Genomic DNA, 18,491 nt, shown 5'->3' on the forward strand with positions numbered 1-18,491 from the left:
TTAAAGAATTTAAAGATGTAAGTAAATCCTTTTTTATTTCCCCTTTTTTTCCCCTCTTTTTTTTTTGTTGGTTTTTTTTTTCTCCCCGAGGGGGTGCCTAGTGCTTCCAGCAATGCTTACTGAGCATCCGAGGGCTGGAGGGTTCCTCAGCTGAACATCCTCAGAATCAGTGGCTCACGGATGGACAGGTGCCCCAGCCAAGATGCCCACGATGCTCTGCCACATCCCGTGTGCTCCTGAGCTGGCAGTCAGCCAAACCTCAGCATCACGGGCACCTCTGCTGTGTGCCCTCTGGGGTGACCCTTCTGTGGTCAAGCCCTGGCAGAAGTGGTTACACCACAGGTTTTCATTGGTTTAAAAAGAAGAAAAAGCCTCATTGGCGACAGCAATTTAAACAGGTGAAAACATGCCATATTATTTTGCTTTGTGCAGTGCAAAGCTGCCAGTTCCCCTGCACTGCCTTGTTTTATCTCATTTTTCACATGCTAAGTGATTGCAAATTATCTTCTCTTGTTTGCTTTCCTTTCATTTCCTGGAACCAAAAACTTTCAATAGGTGCAAACTGTTGCACCTGAGCTCCTGTGGTAGTTGAGCTGCCTTCACCTTTATCTGATGCTGTAGGACAGATACACTTCATTCTACAGCAGAGCACTCACAGATAATTACTTTCCTTTCATGAAAATTTACTTATCGGTATAAATGGCATCTCAAGATGGAAAACAGGAGTTTAGGTACTTCATCTTCCTTTCACAACAATGAGGAGATGATGATTTTTTTTCTGCTATGGTAGCAAAGCCACCAGCTCATTTTTGATTCCTGCTCTGTATGACAAGAACATTAACGGTGGGAGGGACAGACAAAGTTTTGAGGGCCCAAGTCTGCACCTTGCAGTTCATGAAGGGATGTCTACCAAGTGGGGTGGAAGGACAGGTCTTGCCAAGGCAAACAGGATGATCATCTCTCCATGTTCACACAGACTAAGTGGGCCCTTAATGTTCAAGCCAACCTCTTATTTCACTGCAGTTGTCTGCATTGTGGAGGCTTTCCTTAGTATGTCAAAAACCTGAAGGACTAAACAGCCCCAGCAATGACTGGAACAGGAGTTATTCCTTATCTAAAGCATAGCCAACTGTAGGCCACCTTTTCTGCAGGTGGCCTTGTCAAGCTAAGCAAAGTGAATGACAAACATAAGATAACTCTTATTCCTGCCGTGGGCTCCCTTAGGTTGAAGTTTTGAGAGGATAAGGATTATCTCTGGGGCTGTATCTTGTTTTTGAGTTGATTGATGCACTGCAGGCTCTGCTTCCTTCGCACCCTCTGCTCCCTTAGCCGCGGGAGATGTGTGTGAACAATAAAACCAATCAGCATCAGCCCCATGTCATTTAAGAGAATTCCTCTACAAAGGCAGTGACATTTGCAACATCACCTTTCCGTGAGGTGGCTCTTGTGCCCTGGAAAGCTGGAAGCATGTCCAGTCCTTGAAGGCTCCCCAAGCCTTGCTCCTGCAAGGAAGCCCAGTGCCAATAGTCATGGAAAACTAACATGAGGCCTTGTAAACACCGGGAAGCTGCTCTGAAAAGAGTCCCTTTCAGCACCGTTTTACAGCAGTCCGACTTGCTGGCAGGTACAGTTTGTTTTACCTGGTCTCTGATGCAGAGGGAAGGAAAGCTTGGTCGCTTCAATCTTAAGTAAGTCTAGTACACATTTGAGAAGAAAGTGGTCCACCTGTTCTGCATAGTCAACAAAAAACCCCAAACAAACATCCACCCCAAAACATGATGGAGGGAATATCTCCCTGACTACCTGTGTCAGTGATGCTAAACTGCCATTTCAGCGGGAGAGGGGCTCAACCCTAGGCAGGTTTTCCAGGATATTTAAAAGAAAGACAGTGGTATCAGACATGGTGCTTGCTCCATGTACTTGTAGCTTTGTTAAGCATGGAGATCAACAGACGTGGATATATAACATTTTCCTTTATGCCTGAGCCTGCGAAGAGGGGATGGGTTCATTTAATGATTCTCTATTTTTATTGAAATCCATCTTTGTTAGTTATCTTGGGGTTTACAGTGACTAATACCTTTCCATAACACGTCTTTCTGTCAACAGAGACAACCATGTTTACAGGGCAACATTTTTCACCTGCTTGTCAAGCGTGTCAAGCACCAACAAAACGCACAATCTCCTTCTGAATCCCACAGCTAATCACTCATTTATTTAAACATGGTGTGGTGTCAGGAACATTACTGGAGATCGGTTGACACAGCCATGCTTCTGCGTACCTATGGAGAGATGGGATTTGCAGACCATCTACCAGAGAGGTGCCACCAGTTAAGAGGGAAATCATTTTTGGCACTGTTGGTGGTTTTTTTGGGGGGGTGGGTTGGTTTGTTGGTTTGGTTTGGTTTTTGTGTTTTGGTTTTGTTTGGGGTTTTTTTTTTTTTTGGGGGGGGGGGTTGGTTTTTCTTGCAGCTAACTGTAGATATACTTTAAAAAATGACTGGAGGAGCTAGCTGGTTATTAACAAGTTGGTTTCATGTTGACAATGGCACTTTTTGCCATAGTGGGAGGTGTAATCTATTTAATGTCCCACAGCAGAACAGCCTTTCAATTCCCATCTCTCATACGCAGTGGAGGCAAAGGTTCTCCCAGATATTGCAAGCCTCATGTTTCATTTCCGAGGGAGGTTCGTTTATCATGAAGGAGGAAAAGCAGATCAGTCGATCCACAGAAGGGAAAAAGTATGCTAGGGGATAAGTCACGAGAATTAAGATGGGCAGACAGATTTCTACAACTCACATACATAAAAATCTGTGCCTGGTAGACTTTAGCTGTGTTAAAAGTCTCCCCGTTTCTGCTGTATTTCTCCAACCCACATAAATATTTCTGTCCATTGGAAAAGAAGGAAATTTCATTTTTCATAAAAGCTCTACAGTGATCCCGTTATTAAAAACAGAGGGAAAAGATATATTGGCAAGCCAAAGCAGTTGCAGCCAACATAGTTGTTCTCAATAGTCCAGTGAATCACTACATCTGAACAGCCTTTCATTTCTCCCTGTGGTTCAGACTAAATTGTTTATTAGAACTTTTGTGCATTACTTTAAAAAAAAAAAGAAAAAGGAAATGGTAGCTCTTAATTTTAAACACTGCCACAGTAAAAATTCAGATTATTCAAATTTATCAAGTGTATTTTGTAAGCCTGTAACCACAGCTTTTCTTTTTTTTTCTCAATACCTCAAGATATTCACTGGCTTTTCCATCTAATTCATAGTCAGAAATAAGCAGGCTGTTTACAAGACGTTGCTACGGGGAGGAAAAATATTATAAAAATGAGAACTTGAATCAGAATTGTAATGAAAGGCCTAAATGAAAGGTAAACATCAGCTTAATGTAATTCTTAAAATGTAATTCTTGAAAAGTAATGCGTAATAGCTGCAAAGGGGATCTGTACTTCACCACCATAGAGGTGTGGAAGAGAAGCATAGCTATATGCGTATATAACTATACACATAGCTATAATACACATAGGAGCTGCCAGAACAGAAAAGCACAAATATTTGAGATATTTCACTATTTTTAAATCACAAAGGAAGTGAACTTTTTTTTCAGGAAATTGACAATTTCAAAATAAAAGGAGGCTGGCTGAAAGCATACTAGAGCTCTACAGGGATTTCTTGTGCCATTTCAAGGGAGGATTCGCTGTGTTCTTGAATGTGCAAATATTGTTTGGGGCTTGTTTTGCTTTTGTGTGGTGGTTTTTTTGGGTTTTTGTTTTTGTTTTTTTTTTTTTTTTTTTTTAACTCAGATGCTTGGCAAGCAAATTGAACCCTACAAACATAATTAGCCAGGGGCTGAACATTTAATCTTGAATTCTGAGTCTTCATTAAGACTTAATTTAAACCTTAGGAGGGAAGCATGCAACCATTCCCTGCTTGTAGGGATGGATGCAATTTGTGGCAGGTTTTTACAGCAGAAGAGGGAAACTACTCAAATGAAGGAAGCTCCAAAAAACTGCTCTGAGGGCAGTAGGTGGTCAGGGGGTTGTATCATGGATAGTGGGACAACATCTGGGCTTGATCCACCCTTGTGCAATCAAAGCAGGCTGGTTAGGGAATTAAGAGGGTCGTATGGGAGGGCAGGGGGGCTTGATGGAGCGAAAGGCAAGGGGTCTCCCTTGCTGCAAGGGTTACTCCAAATTGGATCGGGTGTTGTGGAGTTGTCTGGGTTTTTTTCCTTGGGTGATCTTTCAACAACAGCATTGTTAGTTTTACCTAAAAAAGGAAGAAAAAGTGAAAATCTCTGAATTTCAATCATTTTTAGTCTATCTATTGAGATAAAATAAACGGCTACTGTGGAACTTGAGATAGATTTCTAAACTAGAGATGGTAGGGGAAAAAAAACTGCAGGGAGAAAAATTAATTAAAGCAGGAGCTTACATTTCCTTCTGCATGCTTTTCTACAAGCTGGGAAGTTGTGGAGAAACATGGAGGGGCTGTGATTTCTCCTACGCCTTCCTTTCATGTTTTTCAGTGATGAGAGGCATCAAGTGACATCTCTCTGAGAAACATGCCAGACCCTCTGCACATGCCATAAAGCCCCAAAAGCAGAAGAATTAATTCCTGTAACTGTTCATGCCAAATCTGTTCTCCTGTTTGGTGTTGTCAGGGTGGTGGGACCTTTGTCATAACTTGAAGTAGCACCCTTTTTTTTTTTTTTTTCTTTTTTCCCCTGACTGCCAAATATCCACAGAAGCAGTAACAGAAGTTAAAATAAATAAGAAAATAAGTAAGAAAATTGAATTAAATTTCTATAGTACCTAATACTTGGTGGAACTGTTTTTCTAGTGTGTACTCTAAAAGAAAGAAAAAGCAGTGCAAGAAGAGAGCATTCACCTCGCAAATGGCTGGATTCCAGGAAAGAGAGAGAGAAAAAAAAAAAAAAAAGGGCAAAAAAGGGAAAATTCAGGCAGAGATTTGCACGGCTGCCTGCAGACAAGGCAACCCGCTGGCCTGCTGCCTGCTCCTGCCCTGCCAGCGGAAGTTTTGCCCTTGCCTTGGCAGCGGCACCCTGAAATCCCGCTCGGCTTTGTGCTGTGGTTCCCGGGGGGCTCCGGCCCCGAGGGCAGGCGGCTGGGGGGGCCCTGCATATGCAAGCACCCACGTGTGAGCCGCCTGCCAAGCAGTGCCTGCAGCCCCAGGTACCACTGCAGCATCGGTCAGCACCACCCCATTGCCTCCATTTTTGCCAGTTTGATGAGGACGGGCGTTTTGAACAGCCAAGTTTATAACAAGCCGGGATTTAAATCCTCTTTGGTGCAGTTTGTGAAGTTACTGAGTGCTTCCGCTCACATTGGCAACTTTGTGACTCCTACAGCTATATGGAAAATTAAGAACGAATAGAATTATTTAACACAGGAACAACAACCTGAAAGGATCCGACTGGTGCAGTCGCTCCTGCAAATAAACTCAGCATGAGCCTGTGCCCAGCTGCTTGTAAGCAAATGGGTGAGTCCCCTGCAAGCCACTGATCATCTTGTCCTGGGCATGTTAATGACAGAGCTTGTAAATGGTGATTTTTGGAAGGGGATTTTGGTAACTATTTGTAAGCTATTTGGATACTTGTAAGCTATTTAGATAATAAAGACATCATAGTCCTGGGAGTGCCCCTCTCCTCAAGCACAATGGGAAACTCTTCTGGGCAGGATTGCTATAGAAACAACGAACTGTCAGGCAAACGGGACCATCCGGCAAAGTGTGCCAGACCGGGGATGTGTGCTCATCATGCGGTGCTGTTAATTTTCTCTATTTTTGCTAAGTAGAGCTCGCATCGGCGATAGAAATGTAAAGAGGCAGGTGAGCTGGAGTGTCTATTATTTATAGACACATTCTGTGCTGTATAAATGAATTTTTCATGGGAAAACTTTGTACAAAAAGAAGCGTCAGAAGCCGCTTCATAAACAAGCATGACTGGGAGCTTCAAACATGCTTCAAGGAGAGGGTGGATACCCTTTAGTCCCCCTCAAAATCTTCCAGATGTGATCCTGAACGTGTTGAAAACAGTGGGGTGTTTTGACCCCAGAGGAGAAATCCCAGCCCCGTTATTGTCAGCCTGTAATCACCAGGCTTGCAAAATGCTGAACCACAGGTTGTATTGCCTTCAGTTGTTTTGCAAAATCGAGTCCTCCACCAGCAAACGCAAAAGTTATTAGTAGGTTGGTATGCTTGTATCGTATGGCTTGAAGTAATGTAACAGGACCGGACTGAAGTCTGATCATACCAGAAGAAACTCTTCAGGTATCAAGCAAGTGATGTTTATGTTGTCTTCACTGCACTCTGCTCAACGCCAGCTGGGAAGAGGCTCTTTTATTTTTTAAAAGAGGGAAGACATGAAATATGGCAGGAAATCATTGAGCTGTGAGGAGCCGGCTGCAGATGTGAGACCTACCACCAGGATCATGAAGAAGGTAGGGGAGAGGTGGGGAAGAAGGATGAATGAGAGCGGTCTAGGCAAGAGGATGTCATATTTGAATGTCATATATGACTCTGGTAGGAGGAAAACACAAACACACATCCCTTTTGCATGTGGATGAGGAAAAAAAAAAAAAGGCTGCATCTTCTACTGGATTGAGAACCACAGCGCTTTAAGAGAAGGAGCTGTGCAATACAAGTAAGGCCCTTGGAAAGGCAAGTTACCAAGGAGATTGGTTCATACAGGAGGACCACACAAAAAAAAAAAAAAAAAAAAAAAAAAATTGCCCTAATTCAGAGAGGACCTTGTAGACCTGTTTTCGGTCTCCTTAAATTGAGAGTATATGTAATCCTTTTGCTATGAATGAAATATAAACACTGCTAAAAACAAAGCATGTTCTAAAATCTTTCTTGAGATCAGGCCTTAGTTCCAGAAAATACAGTTAGGAAGTCTGTGTTGTATTGGCTACCTATTACCTCTGAAATTCCATATTTATAACACAGGTTTTCTATTATCTAATTGTCTGGCCTCTTTCAGGTTCCCAGAATACACTTCTTTGTGCTCCAGGGGAATTTTTGTTACTCTCCAAACAATAATTCTGAAGAAAAAGAAAAGGGGAAAAAAAAAAAAAGACAAACTAGCGCATTGCACCAGCCTACAATGGACCCACTGTTGATGCCAGATTAAGTGCCCCCGGTGAATAGCTGAGCTCACATCTCACAGCCCGCTTGGAGCTCCATGCTGCTCTGCCTCTGGGGTTATGATATCATCTCTGAAGTCCAGCAAACACAGCTGAGCTCCACACTGCTCCCATTGTAGGTCTCACTTCTCTAAACGTGGAGCTGAAGATCTCAGCCAAGTGGCAGAGAGCATCTTCTCTGCGGGAGATGGAGGAGGTGAGGGTGCCTCCGTGCCACTCTTTCTCTCCCCAGAGACGGTCACCACTGTTACCCATGAAGGCAATGTACTTCCAAAGTGCTGCTCTCGTGGGTGCATGCCTATAGAGCCTGTATTTACTGTCCTGCTTGCCCATGCATGAAGGGAAAAGCCTGCACCTATAAAAAACTCTCCATAATGAACTGTCTTGACATCAGTTTGAGGTGGGCTAGCTGGCATTTGCAAAGGTCCTGGCTGTCCAGAGGTGAGAAGCCATCTTCCTCTTGCAAAAGCTTTCTTCTTGCAGGAGCTTTTGGGTGCTCATCACGTGTAAGTAAGGCTGTGCTGGTGAACGAGGGGGTACCTGCATGAATATTTATCTCATGCAATATGTTTGCATTTGTTTCAGGGCTTGCAACCCTTTGCTGTCCCACTCTGTACAGAGATGCTCACTGCCAGCTTCACGCGCTCCAGCACGTGTTGCCTAATGACCAGAGCTTCTCGTTCAGTGTGGCTGACAAGGAGCATCTCTGTCACCACAGCTGACGTGCGCTGGCTTTGTTAAATGACAGAAGATGCTGCTGTGCAAGGCACAAGCTCTCCCATGCTGTCAGCCAGACAATTTACCACTGTGATGTATATATCCTTCTCTAGCCCAGCAAGCAGGAGGAACCCGGAGTCTGTTATATGTGTGCTGGCTTGGCCAGCTCTGTCCCACTTGACATCGCAAGGAGTGGTGAAGATAAAGTGATGCACTGACCTAATGACTTACATGTATGATTCAAACTTACTTTGTGAAGTATCAGGAGGTGCTTTGCACTCTCAGACTGCCTGCTGAGGTTTAGCCCAGTGTGGCATTTTTTGCTTTGCCACATTGCAGCTTCTACAGCCCTCCTGCCTCTGCACCATCCCGGGTATAAGCAGACCCAGGAGTTTGGAAAGCACATTTGTGGCCACAAAATGCAGTGTTTTCGGCAAATCAGATGCTCATCAGTGGCTGCAAACATAACCAAAGAGTTGGAGGAGGAGAGGAGAAAACCACACTTGATCCCACAGAAACCACAGACCCAGTTTCACACAGAAGGCAATTAGCCAGGCACTCGTTTGGTTAGGGTGGCTGCGCTACTTTGTAAAACGTGACCTTTTAATGAGCTTGGGTTTAGATCTGGGCGTTGGGTCCGAGTTTCTGCCAGTCTGCACTGCCAAAGGGAAAACACCAGTGATAAATTTTCATCAGGCAAAGGGAGCAGGGGTGAAGCAGCCATTGAAACCAAGTGCACGTCCAAGTCCTGCTCTGTATGATGGGATCATACGCTCGACCCCACGCCACCATGTTCAACCTCCCTCCCAAAGCTATCAGGATGCTGTGGCATCCTTGGATTGGCAGCGCTGACTCAGGCAAATGGTCCCGTGGCTGTTCCCTGGCACTGCTCTCCCCCCGATATTTCACAACTAGATATAAAAATCCCTGAGTTAGACATTTGTGGCTGCGCTCCCTGCAAGGGGAAGCAGTAAAAGGCTGATTTATGCTCTGAACCACAAAAGCCTTTTATTGCTTCTACTTTTTTTTTTAATGTAACTGTCTTGCCCTTAAATGTCTAATCCCTTTCTAACAGCCTCGTGGAAGTGGCAGGGCTCTCCATGGGTTAAAGGTGCTGTTTTTCAAGGGGACCAAGATGTTCATCAGCTTCCCAGATCCCCCCTTGCCCTGGCACAGGCACTCCTCCTCCTCTCAGAGAGGGAAGGAGGGCAGCAGCAAGCTGCCTGCTGCCGATGTGGTCCAGCACTCTCTCCCAGCCCTCAGCTTTCTAGGGTTGTTGGAGGGTTATTCCTTCGCTTGGAGTATTCCCTGACAGTCACGGGAACTGCTGCTCCTTTGGAGGAGGAAAAAACCCCAGGCGGCTCTAACTGAAACAGGGATTTAGGAGTTTGACTCCAGGCATATACATTTAAAGATATTGCCCAATTATTTCTTCATTTTTATTAATTACCATTAGTCATTTATGACCCCTTTTTAATTGAACCTCTCAAGAAAAATATTACTTTAGGAAAAAAATAAAAAAGTAATTTCATGAACAATTAGCAAAAGGTAGAGCTGTGCCATAAAAGAGAAGTACTTGTGGGGGGAAGAAATGTTTCAAATGCACCGGGGCATGTGAGTTGTCAGACGGATGGCAAGCCAGCCGAGATCCTAACGAAACGGTGATGCTGGAGAGGGGCGAGTCAGGCAGGGGAAAGTATGCAGTGTGACATCGCTGGGTTCATCACCAGGCATGCTGTTAATTGCTGGCTTTATTAATTATGTGGAAGCAATGGGAAATGTGTTAATTACAACGGAAAAACAAGACTATGCTGGAAGAGCTGAAACCAGTGGCGAGAGCAGAGGAGCGAGCAGCAAGAGATGCAGGGAAGCTGCAGGGAGGGCTGAGGGGTGTAACAGAGAGATTTCATTTGACTTGGGCTTTGGGGTCTTTTCTGTGGTTTTCCCCCAATAAAAGAGCACCGATAGAATTTGTGGACGCAGAGGCAGCCCAGGAGAGGTCAGAGAGCAGGGCCTGGTTTGAAGCTGGCACCCACGGGAAGCCTTCCTGCCACCCTCAGGGGAGGGATGGAGCCTTGCCTGTGGTGTCAGACAGGCAGGGTCTCTGCAGAACAAAATCGATCAGCTCAGGGCGGGGCGGGGGGAGCAGCTGATTTCAGTAGCCCTGCCTGCCCCTGAATTTCATAGCGGAGCATAATCTGGTATGTTTAAAAGAAAACTGTAGTGCTGCAAAAGTTAACACTTGGCTCTGCCTGCTCTGCCGCCCAAACAAAGCAAGAGGAGGAAAACAAGAACCCTAATTCCAGATAAATTTGGAAAATGTGTTTACTGATAGTCTAGAGAAACCACAGGACAAAACTAAGGGAGCAACCTGCCTCGAGCCGTCTGGGAGGAAACCCTGTGCCCACCGGATGCCACTGTTGTTTAACATTAAATCACACGGAGACAACTCCTGTGGCAAGAGAATATTTGGTCCTTAAAGACACCCAGCACTCCAGCCACCCAAATGCCGCCCCTTTCAGCAATGCACTTGCAACTTATTTGATGGCGGAGTTAAATCCTTTTTGCAGCTCGTCATCCCAGACGCAGGCAAAGGTGGCAAAGACAAAGACAAAGGACTGTGTAAAATTTTACTTTTACAAAACAGGCCCTAAAAGTGCCCAACAGGAGTTTTATTGCACCTCTCCTTGGGCTGACAGTCTCCATTAACCATCGGCTAATACTGCAGCATCAGAGCAAACCCGGTGTTGTGGTCCTGCACTATTAGAAAGTGTCCTTTGTCCCAGTAAAAGACCTCGAGGTGAGAATATTTTGCATGAAGAGCCACCAGCATAAGAGCCAAGCCTCTCGGCTCTGCATTGCAGTTGGCATGGCGCGTGCCGTCCCTCCACGCCGCAAATAAATCTACAATTTCTCAGCTGGGTGCCTTTGGAAGCCACAAGCTAATACGCTTATACGGGAAGAGAGACCAGACAAGGTTCAAATAAAGAGCTCATGTAATAAATAAACATGAGGTCAGTATGGGAACAGCAATAATTGCTTTGTATGACAAGATTTGCATAGCAAACATTTGTGATGAATGTACAGCCGACGTTAGGTAAGGAGCCTTCCCTATCTTTGCTCCATCTGCACCTTCCAATCTTGAAGGTACAGCAGCTCCAGCCAGAGCAATTAGTCACTGTGTACTGAAAGGCAGATAGAGCAAATTTTTTCTAGTTCAATATTTGAGTGAGTTTCGTCTCGCAGCCTCCTGTTGGATCCATTTCTGCAACAGAAAGGAATTACGCTTCTTTCCTGGGGGTGGCGAGGAGGGACGGTTAGCATTGCTGCTAATCCGGTCAGCAGGGGCACGGGCGGGCTCCTGGCCTCTCCTGGCTGGCCTCACCCAAGGGACAGTCTCATGGAAAACCCAAAGGCAGGCACTGAAGACCCTGCACACCAGGGCTCTGCTTCCCCCCTGCCTTTGCCTTCTCCCGCCTCTGTGCCGGCCAGCGGAATTGCCACTTTGCCACCGCTGATGTCGCCGGGTGCTGAGCCGCAGCGGTGAGGGCAGTGAAACTTCCTCCTCTACAGCCTCTTCTCTGCAGAGCCCAGCTCATCCTTTTCAGCTAAAACTTTTGGCTCTTTGGAGAAAGAGCTCTAATCTGACTTTAAATACCAGCTTGATTCAGGGATTTATTTTTTTTTTTAAAGACAAGCGAGCCTCCGGCTGTGCTGGAGTTTGGCGGGAGTGGTTGGGGTTGATCCTCTGAGGCTGTTAATGCCTATGGGAAAACGCTTCCACTGGAGCTGCGGGAGGGAAGACGACGGCTGCTGCACTCGTCTGGGGGTGCTGGGGAAAAACATCGGGGTCTCTGGGCAGAGGAACATACCGAGAAGCGTTGCGTAGGCCAGATAGAAAGGATCGAGGAGAGCTTCGTGTTGAGGAGACCCACAAAGGCTGGATTGGGGTGAGGAGGCAGCAAAAACTTACCTCAGAGCAGATATTTCAGGGAAATAAAATGAAGAACGGAAGGTGCTTCTAAGTTCTCCTCTCGCACAGTTGCAGAGCTCGGTTCAGCTCTGACCACAGCTCTGAGGATGCTGATCAGCTCATCCACAGTGATAAACGGCAGCTACTGTCCCAAACCTGTGACGAGACATTGCGATTTTGGCGTGCTGTATTGCCAAGACAAGCCCCTCTGAGATGCTGGTCCCCTGGACCTCTTAGGGTGTGTGTGTGGTGTCAGCACTTGCCCCCCATGCCGGGGTGGGCGTTGGTGAGGAGGATGCTATGGCAGCTTGGCTGGTGCTTGCCGGACCCCTGCACTGCAGCTGTCCCCACCGGGGTGCATCGAGGAGGTGCCACCAGGCTGGCAGGGGTCAAGGTGGCGGATATTTCACGCACTGCTGGGAGATGCCACCACACCTCCGTGCCCCACCTTTGCAGGTGGGCTGGAACAGGTGGCTGCTTGTCAGCTGCTTCACTGCAAAGTCCACCCACCGCAGTGAAGACAGAGCTCCAAGGTGCCACCACCGTGTCCCATCACCCTTTAAAACTTTGCCCTCCTCTCCAGCACAAAGCCTTCCAGTCGCCCCACCTGAGCACAGTGCCTGCACTCTGTGCCTGCAGCCCCCAGATTTACCAGGCCCTGGCTGTGCCGTGCGGGACCCCGGCGTTGGGAGCGCAGTGCGGGGTGCCTTGGGCTTTGCACGTGATGTGGGGTGCCGTGGGGCGGCGTGGGGCTGCGAGCGCCCAGCCGGGAGGGGTTGTGTGGGGCAGCACCCAGCGAGCACCCCGCGAGGAGGGTGATGTGCCCTGTCCCTGGCTGGGTCAGGCGTCGAAGGGAAGGCTGAAGTGGAGAGGAGGCTGGGCACGCGTCATGCAAACCGCAACGCTCGCTTTCGCACTGGGACCGGGACTGCTCCTGGGACCATTGCTGGGACTGGGACTGGCGCTGGGACTGGGACCGGCGCTGGGACTGGGACCGCTGCTGAGGCTGGGACTAGTGCTGGGCCCACTGCTGAGACTGGGACTGGTGCTGGGACCGCAACTGCTGCTGGAACTGGGATGGGTGCTGGAACCAGGCCTGCTGCTGAGACTGGGACTGGGACCACTGCTGGGACAGTTGCTGGGACCGGGACCGCTGCTGGGACTACTGTTGAAACTGGTACTAGTACTGAGACCGCTGCTGAGACTGGTACTGGGGCCTCTACTGGGCCTGGGGCCGCTACTGGGCCCGCTGCTGGGACTGGTACTGGGCCCGCTGCTGGGCTGGGCTCAGGCCGCAGGTGCTCCCCGTCCCGCAATTCACCTCCGGCCTCTGCCATGTGCGGGGCTCCCCTCCCCGTGGCCGCTTCAGGCCGCGCCGCTGTGCCCCCCGGGTCCCTCCGGGTTCCCGGGCCCTCCGCGCGCCGCCCGCGTGCTGCCAGGGGGGAGGGGACAGCTCCCGCCGGCGGCCCGCGCTGCCCCGCGCGCTCGCGGACACGCACCCGCGCCGGGTTTCTGCGAGCTCCCTCGCACGCACGCACGCACACGCACGGCGGGTTTTTTTCCGCACAACCCTTCGTTTTCCCGCACGGGAGAGCGGCCGCGCAGCCGCGCGCCCCCCCCGGCGCCCCTCATTTGCGGCGGAGAAAGTGCAAGCGCACCCCGCGGCGGCGCGCGGCGACGCCCGCGCTCTTTTGCACCGAGAAGTGCCGGCGCGCGCGCGCACCTGCCCCGCGTTGGTGCGCAGGGGCGGGCGGGATCGCGGGCGCGCGCCCCCGCAGGTGCGGAGCGGAGCGGAGCGGAGCGGCGGTGCGGGCGCACACACACATACACACAGACACACACGCGCGCGCGGCGCGGCGCGGGGCGGGGCGGTCCCGCGCGGCGCCGGCTCCCGCCCGCCGCCCGCCCCCTCGCTCCGTCCCGCCGCTCCTCCCTCCTCCTCCTCCTCCTCCTCCTCCCGCTCCCGCCGCTCCGCGCCGCTCCGCGCGTGCTGGCGGCGCAGCGCCCCGCGCCCGGCAGTGGCGGCCGCCCCGTCGGCGCCGCGGCGCGCCCGCGGAGGGGCGGCGCTGGGGGCGGCGGCTCGGCGGCGGCAACTTTTGGGAGCCGGCGGCGGCGGCGGCGGCAGCGCGGAGGCTGCGCGGGGGATGGCGGCGCTGAGGCGGCGGCGCTGAGGCAGCGGCGGCGCGATGCCGGCGGCGGCCGGGGGGCTGCTGTGGTGGAGCTGCTGCGTGCTGGCGGCGGCGGCCGGGGCCCCGCGGGCCGCCGCGGCGGCGCAGGCAGGTGGGTGAGCGGCACGGTGCGCGGAGCGGGGCGGAAAGGGGGCGGCGGGGCCGGCGGCGCGGCGCCCTCCCGGCAACTTCTCCCGGCGGAGGGTCGCCGTCCCCTGCGCCGGCTGCGGGAGTTTGTTGGCGTCCCGCGCGGCCGGCGGGGACGAGCCCCTGCGGGCACCGCCGCGCGGCGGAGCGGAGCCGGCGGCCGCGGATCTCCCCCGCACCGGCGGCGGCCGTGCCGGTGTCGCTGCAAACGGCGGCGGGCCGGGGGTCCGCCGCGGGGTCCCCCCCGCGGAGCAGCTGCCCGTTCCCGGCGGCGGCTGGCGGGTGTCCCCGCTCGGGTGGCGGCTGTCCGGGCTGCGGGGCCCCCTCCCGTCCCCTCCCCTCGCTCCCGGCCCCGCCGCCGGCCGCCGCGCAGGTGCCGCTGCCGCCCCGACGGGGCTGCGCGCTCCGAAACTTCGCGCTGCGCCGGGCAGGGGAGGAAGCCGTCCCCGTACATGTATACACTGTATCGATGCGGTGTGTCCAAACATAAACACCGCTCCGAGCGCGTTTGCGCACGGAGGAAAACGAGCAGGTGGCTCGGAAGTTCAAGCCAGAAAAAGAGCGTTTTCCTCCGCAGGATCGGCCCCGATTTTTTAACTTTCTGGAGCAAAACTTGCGGCGTTGGCTTTAAAAATATTCCGTTGGGTTTATTATTTTTTTTCCCCTTCCTCCTTTGGCATCGGAGCAGCGTTCTCCGCCGCCGTAGTACGGGGCTGTGCCGGTGTAGTCGCCCAGGGAGGGCACCGGGATCGCCGCCCGCTGCATCGCGCTGCTCGGGAGCCTTTGCTGTGAATAAAACATTAAAAGGAAACCTCTTCAATCATTGTAACTTCCCCACCCCCCCCACCCCTCCTCGGTGATGCAAAATTTATGATGTTTGGGCGGTATTGATACAACAGCTCCTCGTTCTCACAATTCAGTTTGTATTTTGGGGCTTTATGTAACTGAGATGATTTGTTTGATGAGAAGTGGAAAAAGCGTGTCCCGGCTTTGCTTGCCTGGTTAGGCTTCGCAGGCAGCTTTTGATCTTCGTGCGCAGTTGCACAGTTTACTTTTTCTGCGTGTGATCGTTTCCTAATCCTTGAGATCAGGAGGGGTGAAACGCTGGGCTGCTGCTGCTGCTTTCTCTTACGTTTTCTTTTTCTGCGGTTTGAATCGGTAAATCCCAGCTGAGGGAGCATTGCATTCCTTGTTTCACAAGCTCTGCTTTGCTGTACCTTTTTGCCTGCCACCTTCTTTACACGCAGCCTGTCTCTTCCCCTACTTGGTACTTTTCTGTCTCAGACTTTCCCCGTAGCCTGCCCTGATTTCGGGCAGCAGCCATCCCCGCTGGGCCGCTCCGGGGCTCTCCAGCCCTTCTTCCCCGCCGCTCAGACATGGCTGTTGGAGTGGATGATCGCAGAGATGCTCCCCTGCTGGATTTATACCCCAGTGAAAATAAAAGGCATCTGTCCAGGGTTGCTCACCTGCCTTCCTGTTGCCTCTTGGGAACCCTCCTGGATCTGTGCTGCAGAAAAGCCTCTATGCCCTGCACTGTGCAAAAAAGAAAATCTGTTTATTAAAATAAGGGAGTTGGAGTGACGTTTTCCATTTGGAGGGGCTTGGGTGCTGCTGTGGGCAATGGCAGCTGTTAATGATTGACTCCTGCTGCTTGGCACTCACTGAAATAGCAAGGCAGGCTGGACAGGTGAGCCTTGATGGGCAAGTGTAGGACCCCCAAGAATTTGGGCTCTCCTAGCTTGTGGAGGCATTGGGATGCGGCTCTGGCTGCCGCCTTCATTTTCAGTGCGTCAAGGGAGATGATGATGTTTTTGCTCGTGCAGGCGAGCTGTTGGCCAAACTTTTTATTTCATTATCCTGTGTCTGTTGGTTAAGATGTGAATATGTGATACATTGGGGTTTTTTTCCATTTCTTCTGTCTCCATGCTTGATCATATAATGTTTGCAGTGCACAGATCAGCCAGGTCACATGAGCCAAACGGCTTGGACTGTTACCTGGAAGCTGGCGAGTCTTTGTTCTGCTTGGAAATAGCTGATAAATTAACTCCCTTTTCTGATATATGGGGCTGTTGAGTTGTTAAATAATTACAGCCAAATTAACTTAGTGCTGTTTCAAGTATTCAACTGCTCTGAGAAATTAATTGTACTCCAAATATTTTTGCAGTGGTGTTTTGTTTGGTTTTGGTTTTTTTCTGTTTGGTGGGTTTTGTTGTTTGTTTTTTTCCAGAGAGGAACATGTTCAAGCTGATGTATGGGCAGGCTTTAATTTCATGCTGCTGCTCCTCTCTGGGCTGTGTCGGATGGGACATGCCACATGCCTTCAGAGAGATGCAGCTCCTCTCCTTTGCAGGAGCCCTCCTTGGCACCTCTCCCGCTTATTCCGCCACGATGTCTATTTGATGGTTAAAATTAGGCTGAGCTCCGAGTGCCTTTGCAAAGGCACGATAAATATTGACTGGGAGTTTCAGCCTGGAACTGCCATCAGATGACTCAGTTGCTGCAAAGGGGACGTCCCGTCTCAGCCCTTCTACCAAAGGGGATCGGGCGCTGTTGTGGACCTGCATCCCTCTGGGAGTCCTGCTCCCCCTCATGCATGTCAGCTTCAGGGCTGTGGTGTGGGGGGTCTGCGGGGAGGTTTCAGCGTGGTAGCCAGGGCAGGCTGCCACTGTCCCCCTGTGTCCCCCGCACTGCGAGCCAGCCCTGCTGCAGGGCAGAAGAGACTGAGTCTGGCCCTGATGTTCGGGGCATCCCCAGGGAGCCTGGGGCAGCTTTGGCACTGGGTTGCACCATGCAGCCTGTGTGTATGCACCCGCCCTGCTGATACTGGCACTGCAAAGTGCCCGAGTGACTTAGTTGTGACTTTCTTTTTTTTTAAGAGATGGTAATTGATGTGTATGTGTATGGATTTTGGCACTAAGAGCTGCGTTTGTAATTAGCATGAAAACAGTAATAATAAGGACCTGAAATACATGCCTATGAGTAAACTAAATGAGACTTGGCATTAGCAGCTCACTAAGGGAGAAGCCCTTCAGATCCTGGATGCGTAGCAGGGAAAGCTACCCTTGTTCCCTTGGGAGCCCGGCCTGGAGGGCCCAGCACCCTGCGGGTGCTGCTCTGCACTCCTGACCTTAATTTGTGACGCTGAGTTGTTCTGAAACATGCCCTCAGTTTTATAGCAGGGAATTAGCCACAGTCCTTAATTTAACTAAATGTTTTCTTCCAGTTTTCAGGGCATGTCAGTGTTTTGGGTTTGTTTTTTGTTTGTTTTTTTTTTTTTAATAAAGTAAATTTAAACAAACCACAGCAAGTTCACTCGCGCTGTATGTGCAAGCACAGCCTGCCATCAAGAGCATGCCCGTGGTCAGAGGCTTTATGGAAAAACATCTTTAGGGAGTCGCTGGCAGAGCTGGTGAGCTGCTCGGCGTGGGTTGTGCGCCTTTGCTGCGGGTGCGGGGCGGCGTGCGGGGCGGCGTGCCTGCAGCCGTGCTGCGTGAGCATCTCTAGGTGGCAGCAGCCCCCAGGAGCTCCCAGGCAGCGGGACGCGCAGCCCGGAGTCGGAGATGCGATTTCCCAGGCTCTGGTCCTGCTCGGCACCCCTCTCCCGGGCCGGGGAGCAGCTTTTTGGGTGCCTAGAGGGGAAGGGGGGTGCAGGGAATCATCCGTCCTGTCCCTGTCTCCCATGCCTTCGCTTGCAGGGTAGGGGAGGTGTAATAACGCGCTGGGAGTAACTTGGAACACTATGAAGTGCTTCAAATGAGTAACTAAAGCAACTCGGGTGACTTCAAGGAGGAGTTAAGGATTATTTGATCGTACTCAGAGGTGCTTAAAACCAGGAGTGACTTTCTAGGCATATATTCTGCAGGACTTGTTAAGCTAATCAGTAAGTCACAGCCAGGCTGATGGCTGGCTACTGAAGGTGAACAAGTTCAAACTGGGAACAAAGTGCATGCTCTCAATAGTGTAGTAAATGGTGGCAAGCTGGGAAAATAAAAATGAGATATATTGTTGCTCAGCACCATTAACTCAGATTAGATGGTCCTTCTACAATATATGCACTTGATCAAAAGGGCAGTGTAGCCCATGGGGTGCTGGATTTTTCCCTCCCCTTCCTGATTTCTTTAAGACAGTAAGGGTGAGCTGGTACTTGGTGCTTGGTATGGGGCAATATGATTTTTCCCTCCCCTTCCTGATTTCTTTAAGACAGTAAGGGTGAGCTGGTACTTGGTGCTTGGTATGGGGCAATATGATGGTTCCCTGGAAGCTTCTAAACTTGCTTTGTGTCCTGCCTGCAGGGATAGGGGTTTAACGTTGTGCCACCAGA

General features: G+C 50.6%; 1 protein-coding gene across 3 annotated transcripts in view; it reads left to right on the plus strand.

Annotated features, from left to right (window-relative positions):
• The first annotated feature begins 13,856 nt into the window (after window positions 1-13,856).
• Window positions 13,857-18,491, plus strand: part of ERBB4 (erb-b2 receptor tyrosine kinase 4) — a 638,473-nt gene continuing 633,838 nt past the window's right edge. For all 3 annotated transcript variants that reach the window (XM_056350326.1, XM_056350324.1, XM_056350325.1), the window contains exon 1: window positions 13,857-14,135. In XM_056350326.1, the coding sequence (XP_056206301.1) occupies window positions 14,042-14,135 (94 nt within the window). In that variant the 5' untranslated portion in view covers window positions 13,857-14,041. The remainder of the gene's footprint in view (window positions 14,136-18,491) is intronic.

This window comes from Falco biarmicus, chromosome 8 (assembly GCF_023638135.1).
Source record: "Falco biarmicus isolate bFalBia1 chromosome 8, bFalBia1.pri, whole genome shotgun sequence".
In the NCBI taxonomy this organism is placed as follows: Eukaryota; Metazoa; Chordata; class Aves; order Falconiformes; family Falconidae; genus Falco; species Falco biarmicus.